Raw genomic sequence first — 26,989 nt, 5'->3', positions numbered from 1 at the left:
AAAAATCACACCTTTACATGGATTGTTGAAATTACGTTGTTGATGCTTTCACACTTTTAAATGTCCATTTATTGTTCATTGGTTGAAGGGTGAGTAGAATAATGTCATCTTATTGTACCCAGTTTAAAAAGATCATAGTGTCTATCACTGACTGTTTACAGTTTAACGGAAATTACTCCCATAATTCGTGCAAAGCGTCGTGGGGCGTTGGAATAAGGTGGATACAACATCAGCAATCACAGACATTCGCATTAAGGCTAAATTAGATTTCTCAGAGCATGGTGGAGTTTGCACAAATAACAGTATGTAATTTGCTCTAGAATTTTTTTAGGGTTTGTAGACATGGCAGATTAGGATGATATTTTGCACTCATTGTTTGATTTAAATTAAATTACGATTGTATGTTTAGTAATTGAACCTGGATGAATTCAAAATGAAGGTACTATACTTCAGATCAGTAAAAAGATAAGAAAACTGTTAGTCTTTGTTTTGTTTGAGTGATGACAAAATAGCTGTGTTAGGCACTGATTAAAGTGGATTAATTCTATGTTTTCATTGTATGAGTTTTAATGAACTTTAAAACTTGGAAAATAAAACTGCATTGTTTAGGGTACAATGCAATATTTTGTGTGTAGTTATTTATTTGTAAATATTATGATATAATCAATGTTAAAATAATAGCTTGGTATAACACAACATTTACTTATAGTGCACAGCCTTAATATGGTTTGAAAGAAACATGTGTATAAATTTAATAAGGTAGTAGCAGTAGGAGTAAAAAAAAATCATGTATTTGTCATCTTAAAGGAGGCAAGCTGACAGGGAAATATATGTACGAAAATATTTGTTATTCTAAAACTTGATCTATAGTGGACAATTGTACTGTAATAGCAGTCTTCCGGTAGTTGAAATGGTTAAAAGTTAATAATATGCTGTTTGGACCAAAAACACAAAAAACATGGCTGAAGTTTGAAGTAAAAGCTGCTGCAGTAAATGTGGTGTGATATTGACATAGTACTTTTATGTTTAACCGTTTTAAATGCCCATTGCCCACTGTGCACAGTTGACCTGAAGCCACCGGGGTGGCGGTGCCACTGGGCTTTGGCCCGTCATCGCTGCTCACAGCTATATTTATTATTATTTTTTAACTTCTTGGGGATTTTGTGGCCCTTAACATGCTCAAAAACTCTTGAAATTTTGCACACACATTGGAATCCGCGGCCAACAGGGCCGGGCAGAAGCTGGTACCCGGGCGTGGCAGGGGGGCTCGACAGCGCCCCCTTGAATGGGGTCCGAAAATCATGGTCTATATATCAAAAACGCTTGCACATACAAGTATAAACCTCGGTACACTTATAGACCTCATCGGGCCGAACAACTTTCGTACTCTAAGTGATACGTCACCTCAACAGGAAATCAGCTATTATGGGTTGTTTGAAAAACGCATGCTCTGGAATTTGATATACTCCTCCTAGGCGATTAATCCGATCACCACCAAACTCGGTCAGGATGAAGTCAAGACATTGATGATGAAAAATTGCCAGCAGATTTTTGATATCTCAAAGGGTTTGGCCGTGGCGAGGCAACGAATTTATGGCAAGAAAAGGGAAACAAAGTCTTATAACTTCTGCATACATTAATTGATTTTGATGAATTTTTGGCTGTGTGTTCGTTGTACAAGGCTGATCACATAGATGGGACTATTGTGAGTCAAAGTTGAGATCACCATCTTATTTTTACCCTATTTGCTTCAAACTTAATTTAAATAATGTCAAAACATGGTAGATGTAGACCTTTGAAAAGAATCGTGATATCTCAAACATAGTTGCCTTGGCAACGCATCAAACTTTAATATTCGTTTTGAATGCTTTTGAGGCTCTTAGCATGCTTCAAATTGTTTGAAACTCCACACACACATCAAGATTGTTAGCCAGTAGACATGGGCAAAGCCTTAGAAACGGGCAGGGAGGAGGGGCTCAATAGCGCCACTTTATAGTGCAGTAAATGTAGAGTGAATTTGACATAGTCCTTCGATGTTTAACCGTTTTAACTCCCTATTGCCCACTGTGCACAGTTGCCCTGAAGCCACCGGGGTGGCGGTGCCACCGGGTTTGGGCCCGCCATCGCTGCTCGCAGCTATATTTTTATTTATGGTTTATTTGATAGGAACAGATACAACCAACATAGATCATTATATCAAAACAATCTGATGTCTGTATCACAGTGTATATAGCCATGGCTAATTCGCAACACCTGTCCTTAGAAGGGATTTTAACAGTCAGGTTAAAAGAACAGTGAAGAAGAAAAAAAAAAAAAAACACTAAATACAATAGAATATCCAGAAACCAGTTCACACAATAATACTATGATCAAAGTATAAAACTCTATGTCTTCCAAACGTGCACAGTATAGTTACAGTATTTAAAAATGAGTACAGTTCTGGTTTGTCTTTAGCCAAGTCTTAAGTCTGGAAGAGAACATTTTAAAGTCAGGCATAGTTTTAATGTCAGATGGTAGTTCCAGAGCTTAGAGCTCCTAAAAGAGAAGGCTGCCTGTCCAAAACTAGTCCTGCAGTATGGAATTTTACAGTCGTGATATGTGGCACTTCTCGTGACTCTACTGCTGTTTTGTCTCTCAACAAATTTACTTAACGGCTCAGGTGATAAATGATTAATACATTTGTAAATTAATTTAAGAAAACAGAAATTAATAAATCCATCAAATCTCAATAAATTATATTTCTTAAGGATGGTACAATGATGATATCGGATGGGCTTTTTGTCCATAATTTTTATTGCTCGATTGTATAGAGAGCCAATACGTTTGGTTGCAGTAGGAGCAGCCTGTGCCCATGCTGTCACGCAGTATGAGATATGAGAAAAAACCATAGCATGCATGTACAGTAGGGCTGCCTGGTTTGGAATGTAATTTCTGATTATTTTAAAACAATAAAGATTACTTTGTATTGTTTTTGAGATTTTCTTTAAATGTATATCAAATTTAAGTTGAGAATCTAGGACCAATCCAAGATATTTAAGTTCTGTAACAGAGTGAATTTTTTCATTTTGTAAATTAATATTGAAATTTCCTTTTAAATCGTGTTTCCTAATAGAAAAACACATAGAGACTGTTTTTGACAAATTTAGAACTAACTGATTTTGGATGAGACACTGTTGGATGTGAGACATACAGTTGGACAGTGCCTCTGCAGCCTGCTCAGGTGACTTAGCGGGGTATAAAGAATTGCATCATCCACATAGAGCTGACAACTGGCCCCTGAGCAGTGCAGAGGTAAGTCATTTATAAAGAGACTAAACAGCAAAGGTCCAAGTATAGAGCCTTGCGGAATACCCATTTTGATGTTTGAGAGTGCAGATATGTCTTGATCTATTTTAACACCCTGTGCTCTAGACTGGAGATAAGAAGTAAACCACATTACTGCCTCAGAGGAGAAATTAAAACCTAACATTTTAAATAAAAGTAAACTATGGTTGACCGTATCAAAGGCCTTTTTAAGGTCAATAAAAACAGCTCCCACCACCTTGCCCTTATCCAGGGACTTTTTAGCATTTTCAATTAAACAACAGTTTGCCATTTCAGTTGAATACCCTGGTCTAAATCCAAACTGCTGTGGGTGGAGGAGCTGTCTGGCTTCTAAATGGTCAATCAGTTGTGCTGCTACAACTTTTTCGATGACTTTAGATAAAACTGGTAAAATTGATATAGGGCGGTAGTTACACATAGAATCCTGACTTCCTGTTTTGAATACTGGGATGATTACTGATTTTTCCAAGCACTAGGGAATGTACAGGTTCTTATGGATAGATTAACAAGATGTGTCAATGGTTTGACAAGAACATCTCTATATTTTTTAAGAAAACAATTATTCATGTTATAAATGTCATTTGATTTGGAATTTGAAAGTTTATTGATTATATCAATAACTTTTGTTTCCTGAATCTCTTTAATACAAAAGCAATCTGTTGGAACAATTCTCGCAGAAGAGATTTGACTATCTTCAGGTTGAAAACTTTGTGTCAATTCTTCAACTGATTGTAAAAAATTTGAATTAAATTCATTTGCCATAGTGGCACTATTGGTTATGTTATTGTCATTGATGGTAAGTTCTGTGGTCCTTTTGTGTTTATTTGATTTGTTGGTCACATTATTTAAATGCTTCCATAGTAAATTACTGTTGCCTTTAGCATTGTCAGTTAGTTGAGTGTAATATGTGGCTTTTGCTTCACGCAGCTCAAGTACAACTTTATTTCTTAGGCTTTTGTAATTCAGAAGGTCAGTATTAAGTTTTGAATGTAATGATGTTTTTAGAGCCAAATCTCGCTTTTTCATGTGTTTCCGTATTTCATTATTTATCCAAGGTACAGTTGATTTTTTTTGTCTAGATTTTATTTGCTTTGTAAATTTTTGTATTAGTCCTGTAATAGCTGCTGTCATGACATTACAGAACTCCTCTACATCATCTAGAGCTGTAATCTGTTCCCAGTTTATGTTATGAAGTTCCCTTTCAAATTGCACAGTTTTAGATTTTGGAATAATGTATTTTATTTTTTCACTGTCAGGTATACCAAAATACTGCAGGCGTTTTCTAGTCAATTTTTTGCTAACAGTCAGGGTCATGTTGTGGTCCGAGAGTCCTGTGATGAGATTATAAGTCCGTGTCATACGTTCAGGCTTGTTAGTAAATGTGAGGTCAATAAGGGTCTTAGTCTGTCTAGTTATCCTTGTGGGTCCTACAATCATTTGTTGATAATTGAATTTTGTAAAAAATGCTTTTAGTTTTTGTTTACAGTTTTTGTCAGACCAGTTGATATTAAAATCACCATACTATATTGTCTCTCTATAAGAGTCAAGTTGTTTCACTACATGACTTAATTCATAATAAAAAGTACTCCCTAGTAAAAAAAAAAGTATACTTTATTGTATTTTAAATATATTCCCATTTTCTATAGTACACTGCAAATATACTAACAAAAAATGTACTATCATTAAATATATAAAAAGTATATTAGTAGCATATTTTCACAATGCAACTTTTAACACACTTTAAAATAATTGTACTTTAGTATATTTTCTAAAAAATATATTTTAGAAAAATATACTTGAAGAGTAAGTTCAGTTTATTTTTTAAAAATGTATTTATTTGCACTTTATAAAAATATATTTGAGGTATATTTTAACAGTGTGCTGAAAATGATCATTGTAACAATGCACTGAAAGTATATTTAAAAAATACATTATTTAATATCCTTAAGTTGTAGTGTATCTAATGTTAAATTTGAGTATATTTTTTTAAGTTTACTTCTTCATAATTGAAATTCATTATATTACTTGTGCTATTTATTTCAGTAGCCTATGACTAATGCATTAAAAGCCCATTTAATGCAGTGTAGCCTATACAATTTCCAAATATGTTTAAATGTTTATTAATTTTACACTGGCAGAATCATTTTACAATCGTACACACAAATCTATATTAAACAACACACCAGCAGCACAAGTAATGTTACATGAGAAAACATGTTGAGTGGTTAAACTTGAGACTTCAAATGAATTCAAATGTCTCTTCAACTTGGTCTGTGACCAATCAGATTTTGTTGCTCACTGCCTTCAGCCAATCAGAACGGCTGACATCACGGTCGTCGTCTTAATCCTCTCGCTCAGTCACTCAGGTGAAGTATAATGTCGCAATGTATGATTTATTTAATAAAACACTGAAAGCGCAATATATCGCTCAATCTTGGGGATTCTGACCAGTTCAATCAAGTGACATCGCAGACTGACCGTGATGGCGACGACAACCGGCTAATCTAATGGCCTACGCGATCCTGAAAGAACCGGAGAAAAGTGCTGCTGTTTGGAGGTGAGTTGAAGTCTACCAGTTAACAAACTTTATTTTATTTTCTTTAACAAACGAAGAGCGAGATTTCAGCTTGATATCTCGTTTTTGAGTTTGTGTGTGGTGGTTTATGGCTCATGTTTGTATGATTGGTCAAATCGGCCCGTATTCTGTACGATATTAATTCATAAAGTGTTTATGCTTGTCTATGTACCGAAAACAATAAATACATGCCATACTGATACAATACCTGCTGCTAATCCTCATTTACTGTTCAAAAATAGTATTGGTTCAATGTAGGATTTAGACAGACTATTGTAAACGTGAATAAAGAGTTGATCATGCTGTCTTATATCTTTGGTATATTCTGTCAACAGATGCTGTTCTTAACGCCATCAGACACAATGAGAAGCTCATCAGAAAATGGAATATAATGTGTAATTTGTAGGCCTATTTGTGTATTGAGGGTCACCATGGTCCAATATTTTTTTTCTTTAATGAAAAACATGGTAAGTTTTGCTGAATCTATGTTAAGTTTAAATAAAAACCATTGGATTTGTCAGTGAAATATGTCTCTTCATTAGTGATGTTCTTATATTTTATTTAATTTAGTGGCCTTGAAAACAAATGCATTAAACTTTGGGAAAAAGTGTTAAACTGTATTTAAATAGTAGCACAACTATTGTGTGAGATTATGTAATTCAAAGTACAGTAGTCAACTTTTGAAGTGGATCAAAAAAGTTAGGACAACATTGATTGAAGGTTTTGATCCGCTTCAAATGTTGACTATATTATACAAAGTATAAGTAATAACAAAGTGTATTGTTATTGACTGCAAAGTGTGTAATGTTTAATATTTGGAATAAGCCAAAGGTACTGAGCATACAGTATATACTATTACCTGTAAAATAATATATTCAGTGTATATTACTTGTGTTTTCTGAAGACACTCGTAATTATTTTGTATTGTACTTAAATCACAAATAAACTGTACTTATAACACAAAGTGTACTCATAACAGAAATAAAGTATACTTATAACACAAATAAAAGTATACTTATAACAGAAATAAAGTATACTTATAATACAATGTATATTATAACAAAAAATATACTTTTAACACAAATAAAGTATACTTATAACACAAAGTAAGTACACTTTAATATCACTAATCAAGCATGTAATTAGTCCCTACACAGGCATATACTTAAAGTGTACTAAGTATACTTGAAGTTGTTCCAATTTAGTACACATAAGTATACTAAATATACTTAAAGTTGTATTTTAATACTACTTAATTTCAACTTAAATATACTTAGTACAAAATAAGTTGTTTCAAAATAGCACACTTTAAATGAACTAATCATTAACACACTTGAAATATATTAATAATTAGTCTTGCTGCAAGTATACTTAGTATACTTTTTTTTCACTAGGGCTATTATGAGAAGGTGGATTATAGAGGACAGCAATATTAAAATACATAGTAGGTGATAAAACTACATTCAAGGCTAGACATTCTAAAGGGGTGTTCAGTTCAATTCCATTACATTTAAATTTGTCTTTGATGTATATTAATACTCCTCCCCCCTTGCCTGTGTTTCTGTCCTTTCTAAAGCACTGATACCCGGCAATATCTATCATGGTAGTTGGTATATTACAGTGAAGCCAGGATTCTGTCAAACAGAGGTAGTCTAGGTTCGAGTCCAGGAGAAGTGCAGAAACCTGATCCCGTTTGGGAATAAGGCTGCGTATGTTTAATTGTCCGCCAAGTATTCCCTTTGGTTTGCGCTTAACGTCCCAAAGCACACGGGCATGATTCACAGTCTGAAAGTGCTGCTTTTGTTTTTGTGCAGCGCGACTGTCAGAGCCATCCCAGCACATTTGTGGCACGTTGTCGGTTTCCCCACAAAGGTTAGCTTGCCCCGCATTAGCCGCCGCTCCGTCTCCCGACCGAAAGCGAAAACCCACGCCGCTACCCACAGCCGCTGAAGCCTTGTGATTACTAGCCAGCACAGTCCTCGGATGGGGATCTGTCAGGCAGGGTGACTCACCGGTGTGGCCGCGGCCCGTAGTCCTCACACGGGGCTCCGATGCCCTCCGCTCCCCGGTGTGACACTGCTCTGGTAGCTCCTGGCTCAGAGCCAACATTCCTTCCAGCTCTGCTGCATGAGGCACCGGTGTAGTGAGGGGCGGTGTAATCTGCACCGCTTCACCTGTGCCAGGTATCACCTCCACAGGGCTAGTAAGGTACTCAAACATGGTCGGACCAGATGAATATCCCCAGCCAAAAGTATAAGCACCAGCATAACTTTAGATGCAAAAGCTCTGCCTTGCCGTGATGGTAATCTGTTTGCGTTCTTTCTGTTGCTCTGACGCAGGCCTTTAGATACCCAAATGGAATGCAGAGTGAGGTTTCCTTGTCCAAACATATAAAGCTTTGTTTGTTCACTATTGAATATATTGACCAGGTTATCCTTGTTGTATGGGAAAAAATTGAAGGTCCAGGCACACAATAACCATAACAAAAGTTATAAAATACAGAGGGCATGAGTGGAGCCCAACAAACCACTCCTGCCCTCAGCAGCCATCTTGTTTCATCTTGCCCGGTTTTGTATTGCAGACAGACGCGTCTGACAGGGGGCTGGGTGCAGTCCTGTCCCAGGTGGTCATAGGAGAGGAGCGGTCTGTGCTGTATCTGAGTCAGAAGCTCTCAAACACAAAGACTAGATACAGCACCATTGAGAAAGAGAGTTTGGCCATTCATTGGCCCAACCTCAAGCTCCATTATTAGCTCCAGGAATTCACTCTCTGTTCAGACCCACCCAGTGGCTCCACCATATGAAGGATACCAATGCGGTTGGTATCTAGTTATACAGCCTTTTAAGTTGAAGGTGGTCCACAGGCTTGGGTGCAGACTTCCTCTCTAGAAATGGGGGTGGGGGTTGGGCTGCAGGCCGGATGGTTCTCCAGCCATTGTGGTAGGGCGCATTATCCTGCTGAAAGAGGCCTGCAACAATGCTAGGTGGTAGGTGGTACGTGTCAAAGTAACATCCACATGGACGGCAGGACCCAAGGTTTAGTCACCATGCCTTCAAATTAGTCCAAGCCGAATGCCTTTGGCTTGTTCACTGTGGAATTTCAGACATTAAAGCTGTAGGATTTGAGGGTGAACCAGACAAAAGAATCTTCCAGATGACTGGTTCAAACATAATTTCACGCAAAAACTCAACACTTCAGATTCCAAATCAACAATCTAGGACCATAAATGAAGTGGGCTCCAGCCCGTCTGAGCTAACTAATGAACCCCCCCCAGCTAAGTACTTTATGGTCTTGCAAGCTTGTAAAAGATAAAGCTAGCTAAGGAAGAAGATATCAAACTTAAGCAGTTTGTAAAAGACAAATTGGTTTGAAGAGGGCAGAGCTCAAGCCCCATCAAGATAATGCCAGAGGTTGTTTGATCCCCGAAACATAGATACAAAACAGATCTTCTTCTGAGTGACCTCTGGGTGACACGGAGTTGAAATCCACAGGAAAACCAACAGAGATTGTTTTTACATATAAATTGCATAAAATCTTCCCAAAAAAATTCTAAACGGACTTGTAATCAAACATTGTTCAACTGCATGATTGTATAACATGTCTACAACATATGTTACCATTATTCTTAGATCACTCACATTTCATGTAATTGTTATAACTATGGAATGGTTGATTGAAAGTGTGCCTTGTTTGGTATGAGTGTAAATCTCTGTTCATAACTCAAAGTTTGGCTTGAATGAAATCTGTGTAAAATGTATTTTTTAGAGAACTCATGTCTTAACTGTGTCATGTCTAAACTCTCTGTACTCTCTGCTAAGAGCAGGAAAGTTAAGAGACCAGGTGATATCATGTAATTTATGGTGAGAGGAGGAGAAAACCCACCTCTGAAACAAAGACGATACCTAATTGGTCAGAACTCCTTGGACAGAGATTGGACATATACCTCAGTTTAAAAATTAAGGACATGAACAAAGAATCAGATGAAGACCAGATGATGAAGAGCAGATGACTTGATCAAGGCAGATCAAGATCAGATGAAAATAAAAACAAACAACTTCATTCAAGCCATTTAACTATTCTTGTCTCTCTTAAATTTGCTTCTTTGTCTTAGTTTCCTTTCTTTTCCATTGAGAGTCTTGTGTTCTAAGTTAAGTTTTGCCTCAAAGTTTAATCAATAACTCTACAGTCTTTGCCCGCCTCAAAACGTCTCGGTTACGTATGTAACCCTCGTTCCCTGAAGGACGGAACGGAGACGTACGTCAGTAGTGACCGACGAATTGGGATATCGCTTAGAGAGCCCTATCAGCTTCGTGTGAACTAAAACAAGCCAATGGAATTGGCGTGCGATATTTGCATAATGCGCACCGCCTCCGACAGGTGTATATAAATAGGAAGCAGATGCAATCGCACTCTGTTTTTGCGCTGAGGAGACAACTGGTGTCCGCACAACAGCGAGGGTACAGAAACTGTGGCGACGGGACGTACGTCTCCGTTCCCTCCTTCAGGGAACGAGGGTTACATACGTAACCGAGACGTTCCTTTTCAGTCGGTCACGTTCGACGTACGTCAGTAGTGACCGACGAATTGGGATCCCAAATAAAGCGCCACAGTTACGAAACCCCTTCCAGTGCTCAACGCGAGCTCTAACCGCCCATAGCACCGGAGGACTGGAGAAGGGGGCGAGCTCACGCCAAGGAGTTTACTGCTGTCTTACCCATACCCACTAAGTAAACTAGACTACACTGGGGAAGCGAACCCGAGGGGGACGCTGCGGAGACCACTACCTACCCAATGGGGGAGGAGTTTACGTGGAGAATACACATATGGACTGGCCCGGGGGGCAGTACACATATGGAGTCCCTGGGATGGCTCCACCTGGGTAGGGGGAGACTCATCTGACAGGTGACAGCAGAGCTGGCTCTGCTAAGGGAAAGACACGGGCTCGCCGTAGGGAGTTTAAACCCGTGGATAATTACACATATGGGACCGCTCACGTAGAGGAGTCACAACATATGGAACCCAGCCAACAGACAACGTCGGAGACGGATGTAGGCCTGGCATCAGACACTCCGCAATGTCCGAGCCGAAGGGGGAGGCGGAGGAACTCGACAGGGTTCGCCAAGTGGGGAACGCGACTGGAGTCAAAATATGCACGCATCCGGCCCAGGGGGCGGGAATGGCATTGCAAGCCGACACTTAGAGCGGGTTCAACGCGTCTACCGGCTAGTGGAAGCGAGTACACAGGAAGATACCGGCTCTACACGTAGGCTATAAAACCTAGCGAACGTGTTAGGTGTCGCCCAGCCCGCAGCTCTACAGATATCTGTCAGCGAGGCGCCATGAGCCAGCGCCCAGGAAGAGGCCACCCCTCTGGTGGAGTGGGCTCTCAACCCGAGCGGGCAAGGCACGCCCTGGGAATCGTATGCCAAGGCAATGGCATCCACTATCCAGTGGGCCATCCTCTGCTTGGAGACAGCCTTTCCCTTCTGCTGGCCTCCGTAACAGACAAAGAGCTGATCTGAGGTCCTGAAGCTTCGCGTTCTGTCCACGTACACACGCAGAGCGCGGACGGGGCAGAGCAAAGCTAGGGCTGGGTCTGCCTCCTCCGAAGGCAGTGCTTGCAGGTTCACTACCTGATCTCTGAAGGGAGTGGTAGGAACCTTGGGCACGTATCCAGGCCGGGGTCTCAGGATGACGTGAGAATCACCGGGCCCGAACTCTAGGCACGCTTCGTCGACCGAAAATGCATGCAGGTCCCCTACCCTCTTAAGGGAAGCCAATGCGACCAGAAGGACAGTTTTCAGAGACATTACTTTCAGGTCGACTGATCGCAAGGGCTCAAAGGGATGACCCCGGAGAGCTGAGAGAACCAGGGTCAGATCCCAAGAGGGTACGGAGGAAGGGCGAGGAGGATTCAGTCTCCTCGCCCCCCTCAGGAACCTGACGATCAGATCGTGTTTCCCCAGGGACTTACCCTCAACTGCGTGGTGATGTGCAGCGATAGCGGCAACATACACCTTCAGGGTGGAGGGAGACAGCCTTCGCTCCAACCCTTCTTGCAGGAAGGAAAGCACGGATCTGACCGAGCATGATCGGGGGTCCTCTCGGCGAGAGGCACACCATTCGACGAACAGGTTCCACTTCAGCGCGTAGAGGCTCCTAGTGGAAGGAGCTCTAGCGGAAGTGATGGTGTCTACGACCGCTTGCGGGAGATCACTCAGAACCTCCGCATCCCGTCCAGGGACCACACGTGGAGGTTCCACAGGTCGGGACGCGGGTGCCATAGGGTGCCCCGTCTCTGAGTCAGGAGGTCCTTCCTCAGAGGAATCGGCCAGGGAGGGGCTGTCGCGAGGAGTGTGAGGTCTGAGAACCAGGTCCGAGTGGGCCAGTACGGCGCCACTAACAGAACCTGCTCCCCGTCCTCCCTGACCTTGTACAGGAGTTGTGCGAGAAGGCTCACTGGGGGAAACGCATATTAGCGCAGACCCTGGGGCCAGCTGTGTGCCAGGGCATCCGTGCCGAGCGTGCCGCCGGTCAGGGAATAGAACCACTGGCAGTGGGCAGTTTCTGGGGAGGCAAACAGGTCTACCTGGGCCTCGCCGAAATGCTGCCAAATCAGCTGAACCGCCTGGGGTGGAGCCGCCACTCGCCCGCAAGTGGAGGCTGCCGTGACAGCTCATCGGCTGCACGGTTGAGCACACCTGGGACATGAGTGGCCCGAAGGGACCTCAGATGCTTCTGACTCCACAACAAGAGATGGCGGGCGAGTTGCGACATGCGACGGGAGCGTAGACCACCTTGATGGTTGATGTACGCAACGGCCGCAGTGCTGTCCGAGCGGACCAGTACGTGCTTGTCTGACAGCAGCTCCTTGAAGCGGCCCAGTGCAAGACGTACTGCTAGCAACTCCAGGCAATTGATATGCCAATGCAGCTGAGGCCCCGTCCAAAGACCCGACACTGCATGCCCATTGTACGTGGCCCCCCCATCCCGTGGCAGAGGCGTCTGTGGAGACCACAGCATGCCTGGACACTTGTTCGAGGGGTACTCCGGCCCGCAGGAACGAAGGATCCGACCACGGGATGAGGGTGCGACGGCAGCTCGGTGTCACGGGGACATGGAGCGTGCCGCGCTGCCACGCCCATCTCGGGACCCGGCCGCGGAGCCAGTGTTGAAGCGGCCTCATATGGAGCAATCCGAGCGGCGTGACCGCGGCTGCAGATGCCATATGCCCCAGGAGCCTCTGAAAAACTTTCAGTGGGGCCGCTGTCCTGCGCTTGAGCGAGCTCAGGCAGTTCAACACCGACTGGACGCGCGCCTCGGTGAGACGCGCAGTCCGTGCGACCGAGTCTAGCTCGAGACCGAGATAAGAGATCCTCTGCCCGGGGGCGAGTTTGCTCTTGTCCCAGTTGACCCGAAGACCCAACTGGCTGAGGTGAGCTAAAACCATGTCCCTGTGTTCGCACAACTGCTCTCGCGAGCTGGCCAGGATCAACCAGTCGTCGAGATAGTTGAGAATACGAACGCCTTGTTCCTTGAGGGGAACAATGGCCGCCTCCGCAACCTTTGTAAAGACGCGGGGTGACAGGGCCAGCCCGAAGGGCAGGACTTTGTACTGATATGCCCGACCCTCGAACGCAAACCGTAGGAAGGGTCTGTGTCGAGGTAGAATCGAGACATGAAAGTACGCGTCCTTCAGGTCGATCGCTCCAAACCAATCCTGGGGACGGACGCATTCGAAAATGCGCTTCTGCGTGAGCATCTTGAACGGCATCTTGTGAAGATACCGGTTCAAAATGCGCAGATCCAGGATTGGCCGTAGCCCACCGCCCTTCTTCGGTACAATGAGGTAGGGGCTGTAAAACCCGACTTCACAACGGCTGGAGGGACCGGCTCGATTGCATCCTTTGCCAGTAGGACAGCAATCTCCGCCCGGAGAACAGGTGAACTGTCCAACGACACCTGAGTGAAGTGGACAACCCTGAAAACCAGGGGACGCCGGGCGAACTGAATCGCATAGCCGAGTCTGATGGTGCGAATGAGCCAGCGGGACGGGCTGGGAAGTGTGATCCACGCCTCCAGACTCCGAACCAGCGGGACCAAAGGCACCACAGACGCACCGGGGGTGGGGCAGCGAAGCAGAGTACGGGGACCCGACTCGGACGGCATGGAAGCGGCCCGGAGTGTGGTCAGACTCTGCGAGGCAGCAGTGCGTCTGCCACCTGCTGGCGGGATGAGAGGGGGCTGCGAGCGGCAAGGCTGGGCCTCGCACACTGGCAGGCATGCCCTCTTGTGACCTGGAGGTTGAGGAAACTGCTCTTTTTGTGATGAGGTGGGTACCGCTGGACTCCGGAGAGCCAGCGGCGGTGGACGGACAGACAACACAAATTCCCCCCGTCCCTCCTCCGGGGGTGGGAGAGCAGATGGAATACTCTCCCGAAGAGCAGGAACCTTCCCCTCCAGGTCGCCCGTCTCAGGGCCGAGATTTCCTCGACCGCTTGCCACCTGGCTTGGCAGAGACGGGCTGGGCACCACGTCCGCAACCGGCACCCTGCTGTTTGGCTGGTGTAGGCTGCTGCTTTGCCGACTTAGCAGGGGCGGAGGACGACGCAGGCGGGCGCCCTCAGCGACGAGCAGGCTGAGGCTGAGCCACGGGCGGCTGGGTGGAGGCAGCAGCGGACCGCCATGGCATGACATGTTTGATAGCCTCAGCCTGCTTCTGTGCAGCGGAGAACTGTTGGGCTCACCACGCCAGCCGGTGGCCGTTGGACACAGCTGCATCGCAACAGACCGCTCGACTGGTGGGATCCTCGCGTATCCCCTGGCTTCCCCGCCGTCCAGGGAGGTGAAGGCGGACGAGGGACCGGGCCTTGCACGAACACTATACGGTGCTTGCCAAGACCTGGTCACCTCATCGTGCAGTTCCTGGAAGAAGGGCATTGGGGCGGGACGCTGGGTTTGACCAGCGCGACCCCCCCCCAAGTACCAATCATCCAACCGAGATGGGCCGGGACAGGGTGGAGGGTTCCACTCGAGCCCGACACACAAGGCGGCACGGGAAAGCACAGCCGTCAACTTGGGATCCGACTCGGGCAACGCTACCGTCCCGGAGGGCGGCAGCGCAGCCGAATCCTCCTCCCCCGAGGACTCTGGCTCACCTTCCGATGCAGAGATCGACATCTGATCCGCTGCAGGCGCACCAAAGGTAACGGCTGGACAGTCCGTAGAGGGCCCAGCGGAAACCAACGGCGGCACGATGGGTTGCGGTGCTGATGAGGTGGCAGGGGCCTCAGGTCGCCCTTCCTATACACCGCCGAACCGTCACCCCGACCGGGGCCGGAAAAAACGGTCGAACGGGGCATAGGGGAGGGGACCCCCGCTTCCTGAGACCTCAGGAAGGAGAGTCTAGACCTCAGCACCGCGATAGTCATGTTCCCGCAATGGGAACATGAACCATCCACAAAAGCTGCTTCAGCGTGCTGAACACCCAAACACGAGATGCAGCGATTGTGCCCATCAGCAGGGACCAGGGAACGACCGCACCCAGTAACGCACAGACGAAATGACATACTGTCAGGGTTCATCTGTAAAGCTCTTTTAGAAGGGGAATAGTCAGCTCACTCGTGCTGAAGCACACAGGGAGTGACGCGATGTGCTCAGGTACACCACTCCCTAAACACACAGAGGAACCGGCCCAAATCGCAACACACACACACTTTTAGAGTGTTGCTGTTACAACAGCAGTTGAGAGCTTATAGCTCGGCTCCCCGGAAGCTCGCGACCTCGCTGAAGTGCCTTTACTGCCAACACAAACAGCTCGCTGTAAATCCTCTTCTGAGGCAGTTTTAGTTTCACTTTTGAAGAAAAAACAGTCTTCTGAAGCAGGACACCAGAGTATGGCTCCGAAGCGAAAGACAGAGTGCGATTGCATCTGCTTCCTATTTATATACACCTGTCGGAGGCGGTGCGCATTATGCAAATATCGCACACCAATTCCATTGGCTTGTTTTAGTTCACACGAAGCTGATAGGGCTCTCTAAGCGATATCCCAATTCGTCGGTCACTACTGACGTACGTCGAACGTGACCGACTGAAAGGGAACTTCAAACTTCAGCCGCGAGGGAGACTCCCTTCATCCGCCAACACACCCACGTGATTAGATTCCCTAGAAAACGTCAATCCAGACACAAAAAAGACCTTCTACAAATCCGGGAAATCCCTTCTCCAAGCCAAAGATGATGACAAAGGGAATTCCCATTTAAAGGCACAAACGACAGATGCAAATATACCTCCAAATTCTAGCTGAATTAGTGCATTAATATAAAGCCTATAACCCCACCTAAGAAGTGATAGAAGGGTTAAATTAATGATTGATGATTTGTTCAGATCAGGTCTTATGAAGTGCATATTGCTAGAAACTTGGGATTTCATCATTTCACTCTCTTAAAACTCTTTCTTTCCTCACTTCCTTTCTTTCTGCAACTAGTGTGAATGTGTGTGTGCATATGTTTGTGTTAGATTTTAGTTTATGTGTTAGGATAATCAATAAAATCTCATTTATATTTTTAAAGAGGAGTGTCTTATTTGGTTATGAATTTAATGTCTTAAACTGCCGATCTTACCTTGCTAATAAACAGTGTTTTCACTATAGTTTGGATATTCATATCTGATACAGAGCTGATAATTACAGCCGTTCAAATAAACACTGGGCGATTAATTTGCTCATTCGTAAAATAAGTGACTCTTTTAAAATTCCCTATAAATTACTGAATTCTAAATTGCTAAATTGACCTGTGTCCCTTACAAAGCATATCTCTGTAAAGCTCTGAAACATGTAGACTGTGAAAATTGACTTGACATAAGCACCTCTATAACAGAGATCTCATTATTATTATTATTATTATTAATTATTCTTGTTTGAATCAATATATGAAATGACAGACATCCAGTGTTAACAATTGTAACTGAAATGTCATTTAGAAAACAAATCCTGTCTGAGTAGTGCCGTAATCTTGATCCTTAAAGTGACATTTATTGGCACTTCTGAGATTTTTTACTGAAAATTTTAACATGCTGCCCACATTTACCAGTTTAGATCAAGAACCAATAGCATTAGAGTCATATTCTAACATTTGACTTAAATAGCAGTTTCAGTGTGTTTAGCAAGCAAAATTAACTGAGGTACTCTTGTTAGACAACATGAAAGCACTAATCCTGACAGAACAACTGAAATGAAGACTATGGGTGTTGTGTAAGAGGGTGGAATTAGATTAGATGTCCTCCCACTCCCTATGCATGAGTAATGCACTGTGTGCAAATCAGATCTACATTCAAAACATAATTCTTTAGCTGAACCTAATTCAATTGTGGACAGTGGTTGCACACATTGGATGCATAAAATATAAAGAAATGACCTTGTGAAGTGTATGGTATTGGCTGAAAGACTGGTTGGCTCTTTAACTAAAGCAAAATATAGAACAATCTTCACTTACATCAGCCTGTCTTCAACCTAATCACAAAACACAAGCTTGACTCTAAACACAATGATAACCAATAAAACTCCAACAGAACAAGTCACCCCCTTTCCCATTTTGCATAAAAGCATTAAAAAACAAAAACAAAAAAACATTAAATTCAGTTTATACTCCCCATCTAGTCCCTAACAATGCATGATAGAAACTGGACATCCTCCGCTAAATAACAACAAACAAAAAAAAGACAGATCAACATATAACTACAATGTTAAATTATTTGCATGCAATGAAAATATGATGATAAAAATTAAATGATTGTATTGCATAAGGTTATCAAATAGAGCAAGCAGCCAAAATTATTATTGAGTATATTATCAAGTAAAACACACCTGCACCTCTAGGAACTCCAAACAACAGCATTTGGTTACTTCCCAGGAAGCATTTGTATATTCTAATTTTGCTGTTCTAATACTTTTTTCAAAATATATAAAAAATAACAACCCATATAAATTAATATTTAACAGTAACTGTAATTTTTTAAAGGTCCCGTTTTTCGTGGTATTTTGAAGCTTTGATTGTGCTTATAGTATGCAATATAACATGTGTTCATGTTTCGCGTGTAAAAAAACACAGTATTTTTCACATAATTTACTTATCTGTATACCGCTGTTTCCACTGTCATAAAAACGGACTGATGACTTCCTTGTTCTATGAAGTCCCTCCTTCAGAAATACATAACGAGTTCTGATTGTGCCAGCGGTTCCTGTGTTGTGATTCGACAGCAGCTTAGCGAACCTTGCCCGGAAAGGTCACGCCTCTTACCATAACGTGGAGATGCACGCGCTCAGTGTTATTGTAAACATGTCTTTAATTTTACCCTATCAATTTGAGCCGGAATCAGACCCGGTGATTGGACTGCGGGATGAAAATAACAGCGTTTCGACGACATGGCGACAAACACACTCTACAAACGCAACTCTTGTGTATTCCTGTGGGCGGAGGTTAGTCAAAAAACTGTTTTAGTGACGTCATTAAAGAAGGAAGTAGAGGGATGTAGTCCAAACTGGCCGTTCGATGTAGGGGACTTCTGTTAAATAAAATATCTCGCTTGGCATTGAACTTTGAGCTTAAAAATTATACAGATTTTATTTATACTCTAACAACAACATTACACACTAACTAAAGTTTGAAACATGGGATCACGAACAACGGGACCTTTAAATTAATTTACTGACCTAATGATCAAGAATAATATGTGTTTATATTTTTTGTGAAGAGAGATGTGATGCTGAACAACATCTACACTGAGCTAAGTGATATTACTGATAAGCAGGATATTTATATTTTTCCAAAAAGCACAGCTCCCCTAGTCTGGCTATAACCAGACCAAGCTCAATTTAAAATTGAACATTGGTCTGGGGAGTTTGCTATGTATTTCCTACTGCACAAGAGGCGTGATCAACTAGCATTAGTCACGCAATTGGATAGTCGTTCAACCAATCAGGGGTGAGTTTCCCGAAAGCATCGTTAGTGAACCATGGTCGTTAGTCCCATTGAACTCTATTGGTAATGACGGAACTTGCGACCATAGTTCGCTTTGGGAAACGCACCCCAGATCAACGATCCGGGTGACATACTTTGCAGAGCGATGCGAAAACTCCAGGCAGGTTTACCGTGTGTCTCAATCAGCTCCCTAGTTCAGTAGTCATGGCACTGATCAGGGAATCAGCCTCATTCACTTGCATGATATACTGATTCACAACCTATGGAACTAGGGAGCTGATTGAGACATAGCATTGATCCGCGGTTTGCAGAAGCAGCAATGGCATCGAGCGATTTTTGCAGGTTGTGCAAAAAAACATGAAAGTGATCGGTATTTACACCCACTCGAGCAATTTGTTTGCTAACTAAAGAAGTCATTCAGCATCGTCGAGAGTTTAAAAGGCGACTCTGATTCTGTTCTGGTTCAGTGTAAATGAACGCGGAATATAGCCGCCCTAAGCTACGTCATTGTCATGACAACCAAAAAGAATCCCAGTCAGCTCAGGCGGTGCGAGATTCAAGAAGCAGGGAGACGAGGACTTCCGGGAATGGCGGCGCTAGAGTGAGACGCAGCGTTTAGAGCTCCCGAATAACTCCTTCTAAATATCCTTCCCTAAAGACATTTATTTCGACGAAAGTACTTTATCTAAAATAATAACTTCGAATATTTCGACAAATATGCCGAATCCAAAGAAAATGGACAATAAAAAAGAAGAAACTCAGGAAATGAAACTGCCACTATCCGACCCGCCGCCATGGTTCCATGCAGAAATGGAAAAAGGTTTTCTCAGAATTCAGGAGTTAATCGATGGACGCTTGAGTAAGTTCTCAGAATCCTTGGAGAAAATGGGAAACGAATTACAGTCAATAAATATGAGAATGGTAGATGTAGAAACCAAGCAGCTGGAGACAGAAGAAGCGGTAACGGGCCTTCACAAAGATGTTGGGGATGTCAAATTGGCTGTTGACGACAAAATTAAACAGCTGAAAGATAAAATTGATGAACTTGAGAATCAGTCTCGTCGTCAGAATTTACATCTTGTTGGTTTCCCAGAGGGAGTGGAAGGCAGAAACACAGTGGATTTTTTAAAAGAGTGGCTGCCTAAAATTCTGGGACAGGAGGACGAGATCTACGAAATTGAAAGAGCTCATCGCAGTTTGCAACGACGACCAGCGGAAAACGGCAAACCACGGGCCATTCTGATTCGTCTACTTCGATATGGAGACACACTTAAGATCCTCAACGCGGCCAGAGAACGGGGCAAGCTCACCTATGGCAATTCTACTATCATGATATTTCGTGACATGTCATCGACCTTGTTTAGAAAGCAACAAGAATTCAGCGCACTCAAAAGACAACTACGCAATAACGACGTGTCTTATGCGATGCTTCATTCTGCGACACTGAGGATTCAGCTACCGGAGGGACAAAGATCCTTTAACTCCAAAACATCGGCAGAGACTTATCTTCGACAACAGCATCCGCACTTAATTGCCGCTTAATATGTTGAGAAAAGGCATATCAACGACGTCAAGGGATCTATGGTAAACTTTATTAATGCAATCACCCATATAGCAAGCAAGAATAAATGAAGAGGGGTGAGTGTTTTTTTTTTTTCTTTTTTTTCTCTCTTCTCTTCTCTTCTCTTGGATGAATATTAATGACTTTGATTATGTCAACGGTGGACTCTATATATTTAAAATCCAATGTGAGAAGAATGTGATGTTTGTGGAATTATTTACGAAAAGAGGTGAATTTCGGTTATGTTACTAGGATTGTTCGAAGTAAAATACGTTTGTTTGAAAGTACATAATATAAATATTTTGGGGATTGACAGAACTTGCACGAGAGTTAGTTGATTAGGATAAGATGGAGGAAGTCAAGTTCGACTGTATTTTGAGGTGCATAATCAGTCATGGGGGTTTAAAGTTTCACACTTCGTTTGGGGAAGTGGTGGGAGGGGTAGGGGCGGTTGGACAGAACACATGCTTAATTGTTTTAATTTTTGGGTTGGTTGGAGATAAGGTTCTCAAATTATCATTAGATGGAAAAAGAACAAAAAGTATAGTTAATTTCAAGCATACTGAAATATAAGTTTGTTACTTGGAATGTCAATGGGTTAAATCAAAGACTTAAAAGGAAAAAAGTAATTCTATACCTCAGAAAACATAATATAGGAATTGCTTTGCTACAAGAAACACACTTGACTGATTCTGAACATCAAAATCTTAAAAAACAGTGGCCTGGACAGGTTTTCTTTTCTTCTTTTACATCACAATCCAGAGGGGTAGTTATACTTATTGATAAAAATATACCCTTTCAAATGGAATCTGTTGATAAAGATAAATCTGGTAGATACATTATCATAAGAGGAACGATTGCACTGCAAAGAATAACCTTAGTAAACGTATATCGTCCTGAAATGGAGGGTGCTGATTTTATTCATAATATATTCTTCAAATGTGCATGCCCTATTGCAGAGCTAATAATTGGAGGAGACTTTAATGTAGTCTTAGACCCAGTGTTAGACAGATCGTCCTCTAAAGTGTCATCGAGTCAAGTTGCCAAAGCCTTAACATATGAGTTATCAAGTTTTAATTTAATAGATATATGGAGATTTAAGAATAAAACAAAAAAAGAATATTCTTTCTACTCACATAGGCACAATAATTATTCCAGAATTGACTATTTTTTGTTCCTGTTCCAAAAACAAAGGATTATTTGATTGAACTATGTTATTATTTACCAAGAATACTGTCAGATCATGCTCCTTTACTTATCTCAGTGCATTATTCTTCGGAACTGTCTAACTGCAAACTCTGGCGATTTAGTGGCCATTTATTAAACAATGATGAAGCGTTGGGCTTTATAAATAATAATATAGACAACTTTATGGTCACAAATAGAAATTCCGCTTCTTCGGGTATAATTTGGGAGGCCTTGAAGGCATTCTTAAGGGGCCAAATCATTAATTACTCTTCCGGGAAGAAAAGACAATATCAAAAACAATCACAATTGCTTGAAAAATAAATTTTAATAATGGAAAGAGAACACTTCAAGAGTAAGGATACTCAGCTGTTTCAACAATTGCAGTCTAAAAAATTGGAATACAATATTTGTCATCTAAAGAAGCAGAAAATGCACTTCTCAGATCATGACAGAGGTATTACGAACACGGGGATAAGATGGGAAAAGTATTAGCATGGCAAATAAGAAAAGAAGAAATTAGTAAATCAATAACTAAAATATGCTCTTCAGGTAATAAAAGTATTAAACATCCCAAATTAATTAACAAAGAATTCTTAGATTTTTATAAATTGCTGTATAAGTCTCAAGGAGTAGAGGAAGCTGATATCCAAAACTTCCTAAGCAAATTAAATATCTCAGTCTTATGTGATAATGACCGAGAAGAACTGGAAAAAGAAATTTCAAAAGAAGAGATTCAGTCTGCTGTTGCTGCACTAGCTGGGGGTAAAACACCTGGTTTGGATGGTTTTTCGATGGACTTTTATAGAACGTTTTTCTCTAAATTAGCTGACCCATTGCTTTCAATGTATGAGGAGGCAATTTATAAAAAAGAATTACCAGAGACTTTAAATCAGGCTTTAATTACAGTCCTGCTGAAACCTGGCAAAGACCCTAATCTATGTACCTCATATCGGCCGATCTCACTACTTAATTCTGACTATAAAATTCTTACTAAAATGATTGCGTTACATTTAGAGAGGGTTTTACCTAGTTTAATTCATATGGATCAAACTGGATTTATAAAAAATAGATCCTCTTTCGATAATATACGAAGATTAATGAACATTATTTACTCGGCAAAACAAGTGGATTCTCCGGTGATCGCTCTTTCTTTAGATGCCGAAAAAGCTTTCGACCGAGTAGAATGGCCTTATTTGATAGCTATTTTGCATAAAATGAATTTCGGTCCTAGATTTATTGATATGATTCGAATGTTGTATAGAAGTCCATCGGCAACTGTCTGTACTAATTCCGATTTATCTTCGTACTTTCATCTATCAAGGGGAACCGGACAGGGATGTCCTTTGTCTCCACTACTTTTTGCGTTAGCAGTGGAACCCCTGGCCATAGCAATACGGGCAAATGAATCAATATCTGGACTAGAGATAGGAGGTTGTGTACACAAAATATCATTGTACGCTGATGATGTTTTGTTATATCTAACTAATCCTGAATCATCTCTACCTACTTTATCTCAATTGCTGGAAAACTTTAGAGACATATCTGGTTATAAAATTAATATTAATAAAAGTGTTATAATGCCACTGAATTTGACTGCGGAGAAAATGCCCTTAAATAACATTCCTTTTTTATGGAATTCTGAAAAAATTGTGTATTTAGGAATAAATATTCCTTCGAAGCTAGAAGAAACATATTCTTTAAATTATTCCCCATTACTTAAAAACGTAATGAGAGATTTGGAAAGATGGAACTTACTACCATTATCACTAATTGGCAGGATAAATTGCATAAAAATGAACGTTCTTCCTAAATTTTTATATTTATTTCAAACTCTTCCCATTTCTGTCCCACAAAAGTTTTTTAATAATCTCAATAGCTCAATTAGAAAATTTATTTGGAATAATAAAACTCCGAGGGTTAAACTTAAAACATTACAAATGACATTTAAAAAAGGTGGATTACAACTTCCAGATTTTTTGTTTTATTATTGGGCAGCACAAATGAGAGCGGTATGGTTTTGGCAGATGAATAGTACTTTGCCACCTGCATGGATACAAATCAAAAGATATCATGCAGGGGAAATACCTCTACATAAGGCGCTGTTAATCCCATTGACTTGTGTTACAAAAGTAGTTAACAACCCATTCATTAGACACACTTGCAAATTGGGGTTTGAAATTAGGAAAAAATATAATTGGCTACTGTCGTTATATTATAATACTCCTTTTCATTACAATCCATCTCTTCCTGAGGCATTAAGAGATGGGATAACACAATATTGGTACAAAAAGGGAATACAAGTGTTTGGAGACTTGTATGAGGAGGACACACTAATGACATTTGAACAATTGAGAATAATGTTTTCTCTTCCTGTTAAACACTTTTTCAAATACTTTCAGGTGAGAAATTATATAAATACAATACATGGTAATTTAAGGTCTCTCTCTTTACTCCCAATAGATAGCATTATAAGAGAGAAAAAAGGATCTAAAGGTTTTGTATCTTATATGTATACCAATTTCACTGACTTGTATGGGGAGGATGTATCATCTTCAAGACTTAAATGGGAAAAAGATCTTGAATGTACTTTTGAACAAGATACTTGGGAACTCATCTGTGAAAGTGCTTTAACGTTTTCATTTAATAGTAGACATAGATTAATGCAGTTTAATATTATACATAGAGTATATTTTACACCTGAAAGATTACACAAGATCAGTGATTCGTATTCAGAATGTTGCCCTAGATGTAAAACAGAGGTGGGTACATTATTGCATATGTTTTGGACTTGTTCTGAACTTAAAATCTATTGGAGAAATATAATACAAACTATTGACAAAATAACTAATATTAAGCTTCCATATGATCCGAGATTTATATTATTGGGGGATGAATCAATTCTTCAAACTGATCAAAGGAAGAATTTAGGTTTAGTTAAGATGGCTCTGATAGCAGCAAAGAAATGTATAGCTATACAGTGGAAATCAGAAGAACCTCCTATAGGCCTAGTGAATGGCTTAGAGAAATTTCGTCCTATGTGCCTGTTGAAAAAATAATGTTTAATCTGAAAAAAAAGTCATCAATGTTTGGAAAGATTTGGGGCAAATTTATTGCATATGTGAACAATTTGGATGTTACTTTGATTGAAAATGCTGATGTGATCTTTATTATCAGAATTGTTATATACGTATTTTTGTATTTTATATATTTTTATTATTCTTGTTTCTTGTTTCATTTGTCTTTTTTTTTTTTTCTTCTTCTTTTTTTATACACACCAACTCAATGGTTCGCAATGAGGTTCATTAAGTGCTCTGTCTAGGGAGGATGGGATGGGGTGGAAGAGTGGTTAGAAAAGAATGTTTACTTGTAAATTCATACTGGTTCTGTAAATTGTTGATGTGAAAATAATAACAAATATTGATAAAAAAAAAAAGCAGGGAGACGAAACATATAGAGCAAATAGTAAAAATATTGTCTACCATCAAGAGGCATTGAAGTAAAAGAGTCCTGTACTCACATCGTGAAGCAAACCACCAAAATAACAGCAGAGAATCATTGTGTGTCATTAATCGTTGTTTGTAATCTTCCTATGAAGAGACTGTCGGATCAACGCTCTGCTACATTTCTCTCAGATAAGGTAAATGCTTAACACAATCGGCGTCACTGTGATTGTGCATTGTTATTTTGGAGTGACGCTCGTGCGAGAGACGGGTAGATCAGATAGAGTTTAAAAGCTGCTTGCCGTCGCTTCTCTATCGTCATCGTGTTATACCCGAAACATAACATATAGAGCAAATAGTAAAAATATTGTCTACCATCAAGAGGCATTGAAGTAAAAGAGTCCTGTACTCACATCGTGAAGCAAACCACCAAAATAACAGCAGAGAATCATTGTGTGTCATTAATCGTTGTTTGTAATCTTCCTATGAAGAGACTGTCGGATCAACGCTCTGCTACATTTCTCTCAGATAAGGTAAATGCTTAACACAATCGGCGTCACTGTGATTGTGCATTGTTATTTTGGAGTGACGCTCGTGCGAGAGACGGGTAGATCAGATAGAGTTTAAAAGCTGCTTGCCGTCGCTTCTCTATCGTCATCGTGTTATACCCGCCAATAGCGAGCAAGGTGGATAAGCCAGTCTGTGATTGGTTCCCGCAAAAGTGTAACAGCGCAGCAGAAATGAATGCACGGGTTTCCAGACTGAGTTACCGAGCGAAATCAAATCGCCGGCAGATCAGGCTGGGTTTACCCAGACTACAGCTCCCCAAGATCATGGCACATTTGTGCTCATGTTAGTATTTGTGTCTATTGCTATTCCAGTTTCAATGAATACTTTAAAAGGAATACTAAATACTAAAAGGAAAACTGACACTCATCATTGAAACACAAAATGAGATGTTAAACAGAAAGTTTTTTTTTTCCATACAAGTAAAGTGAATGGTTATTCACACTGTCAAGCTCCAAAATGGACCAAACCACCATAATGACTTGTAAACTAAATTCTAAGTCTCCTGAAACCTAATGATGTCAGGAAGAAATCTGTTTTTCATTTACTGTACTGTAACCCACAACTCTCATTTTCCAGCTGCATATATACACACAAGAATGCCATTTGCCATTAACATTAAACCCGACACATCAAATGCATTTTTGATGTGGTGGCATACTTAAACTAAACACAAGCATGAATGAGATTGTAGAACTGCAATGGAAAGGAAGATTATCAGTCAATAACATCATATGGAAAAGAGTAACACCTTTTGTGTAAAAATATGGGATTAGAATGACATACAGTAAGAAGTCCAAGTGAGGTGAGAAATTTTTTATATTGGGGTGAACCATTACTTGAAATTGTGTCTGACTGTTCAAAACTCGATGTTTGTATAGTAGCACTAACTTTATTATGAGCTCAGTAAATTAGGAGACAATATGCCAACATTGGCATGTCATACTGGTCTTATTGTAAACGAGCAACAGAACATGTCTGCTGGAGTGTAAAAGATCTACAGTGGAAACACTTCACACATAATTGCTGTGTTGAGCAAGTTTCCAAAACATAATTAAAGAGAGAATGTCTGACAATGAGCAGGCCCGTGAGCAGAGCTAAGGGTACACCAGGCATCACCTGATTTGCTGTATAACAGAAATTTTGAGATTTTTGTAAATTAGCAAAATTCTAGCAAGACACTATTTAGCACAGCCTTAAGTGTTTTTACTATTGTTTGAACACTCTTTCAGTGACCTTTCTATTTCATGTTTTGCTGTAGGCATTAATTTAGATTTTAGAGGAACACAGCACTGCTTATAATGTTATGGCAGTTTAATGTTGAATTACTGGCAAGTAAGGGAGTTCAGTGAAATGC

The 26,989-nt window shown here is 41.3% G+C and overlaps 1 protein-coding gene across 1 annotated transcript in view; it reads right to left on the bottom strand.

The window, feature by feature from the left end:
- Positions 1 to 8,119, bottom strand: part of LOC125279298 (taste receptor type 1 member 1-like) — a 16,233-nt gene extending 8,114 nt beyond the window's left edge. The window contains exon 1 of the mRNA XM_048208807.1: positions 7,485 to 8,119. Coding sequence (XP_048064764.1) covers positions 7,485 to 8,119 — 635 coding nt within the window. The remainder of the gene's footprint in view (positions 1 to 7,484) is intronic.
- Between the last annotated feature and the right edge of the window lie 18,870 nt (positions 8,120 to 26,989).

This window comes from Megalobrama amblycephala, linkage group LG12 (assembly GCF_018812025.1).
Source record: "Megalobrama amblycephala isolate DHTTF-2021 linkage group LG12, ASM1881202v1, whole genome shotgun sequence".
Taxonomy (NCBI): Eukaryota; Metazoa; Chordata; class Actinopteri; order Cypriniformes; family Xenocyprididae; genus Megalobrama; species Megalobrama amblycephala.
The sequence above is the reverse complement of the archived record's forward strand: the minus strand, read 5'-3'. Positions and strand labels throughout refer to the sequence as shown.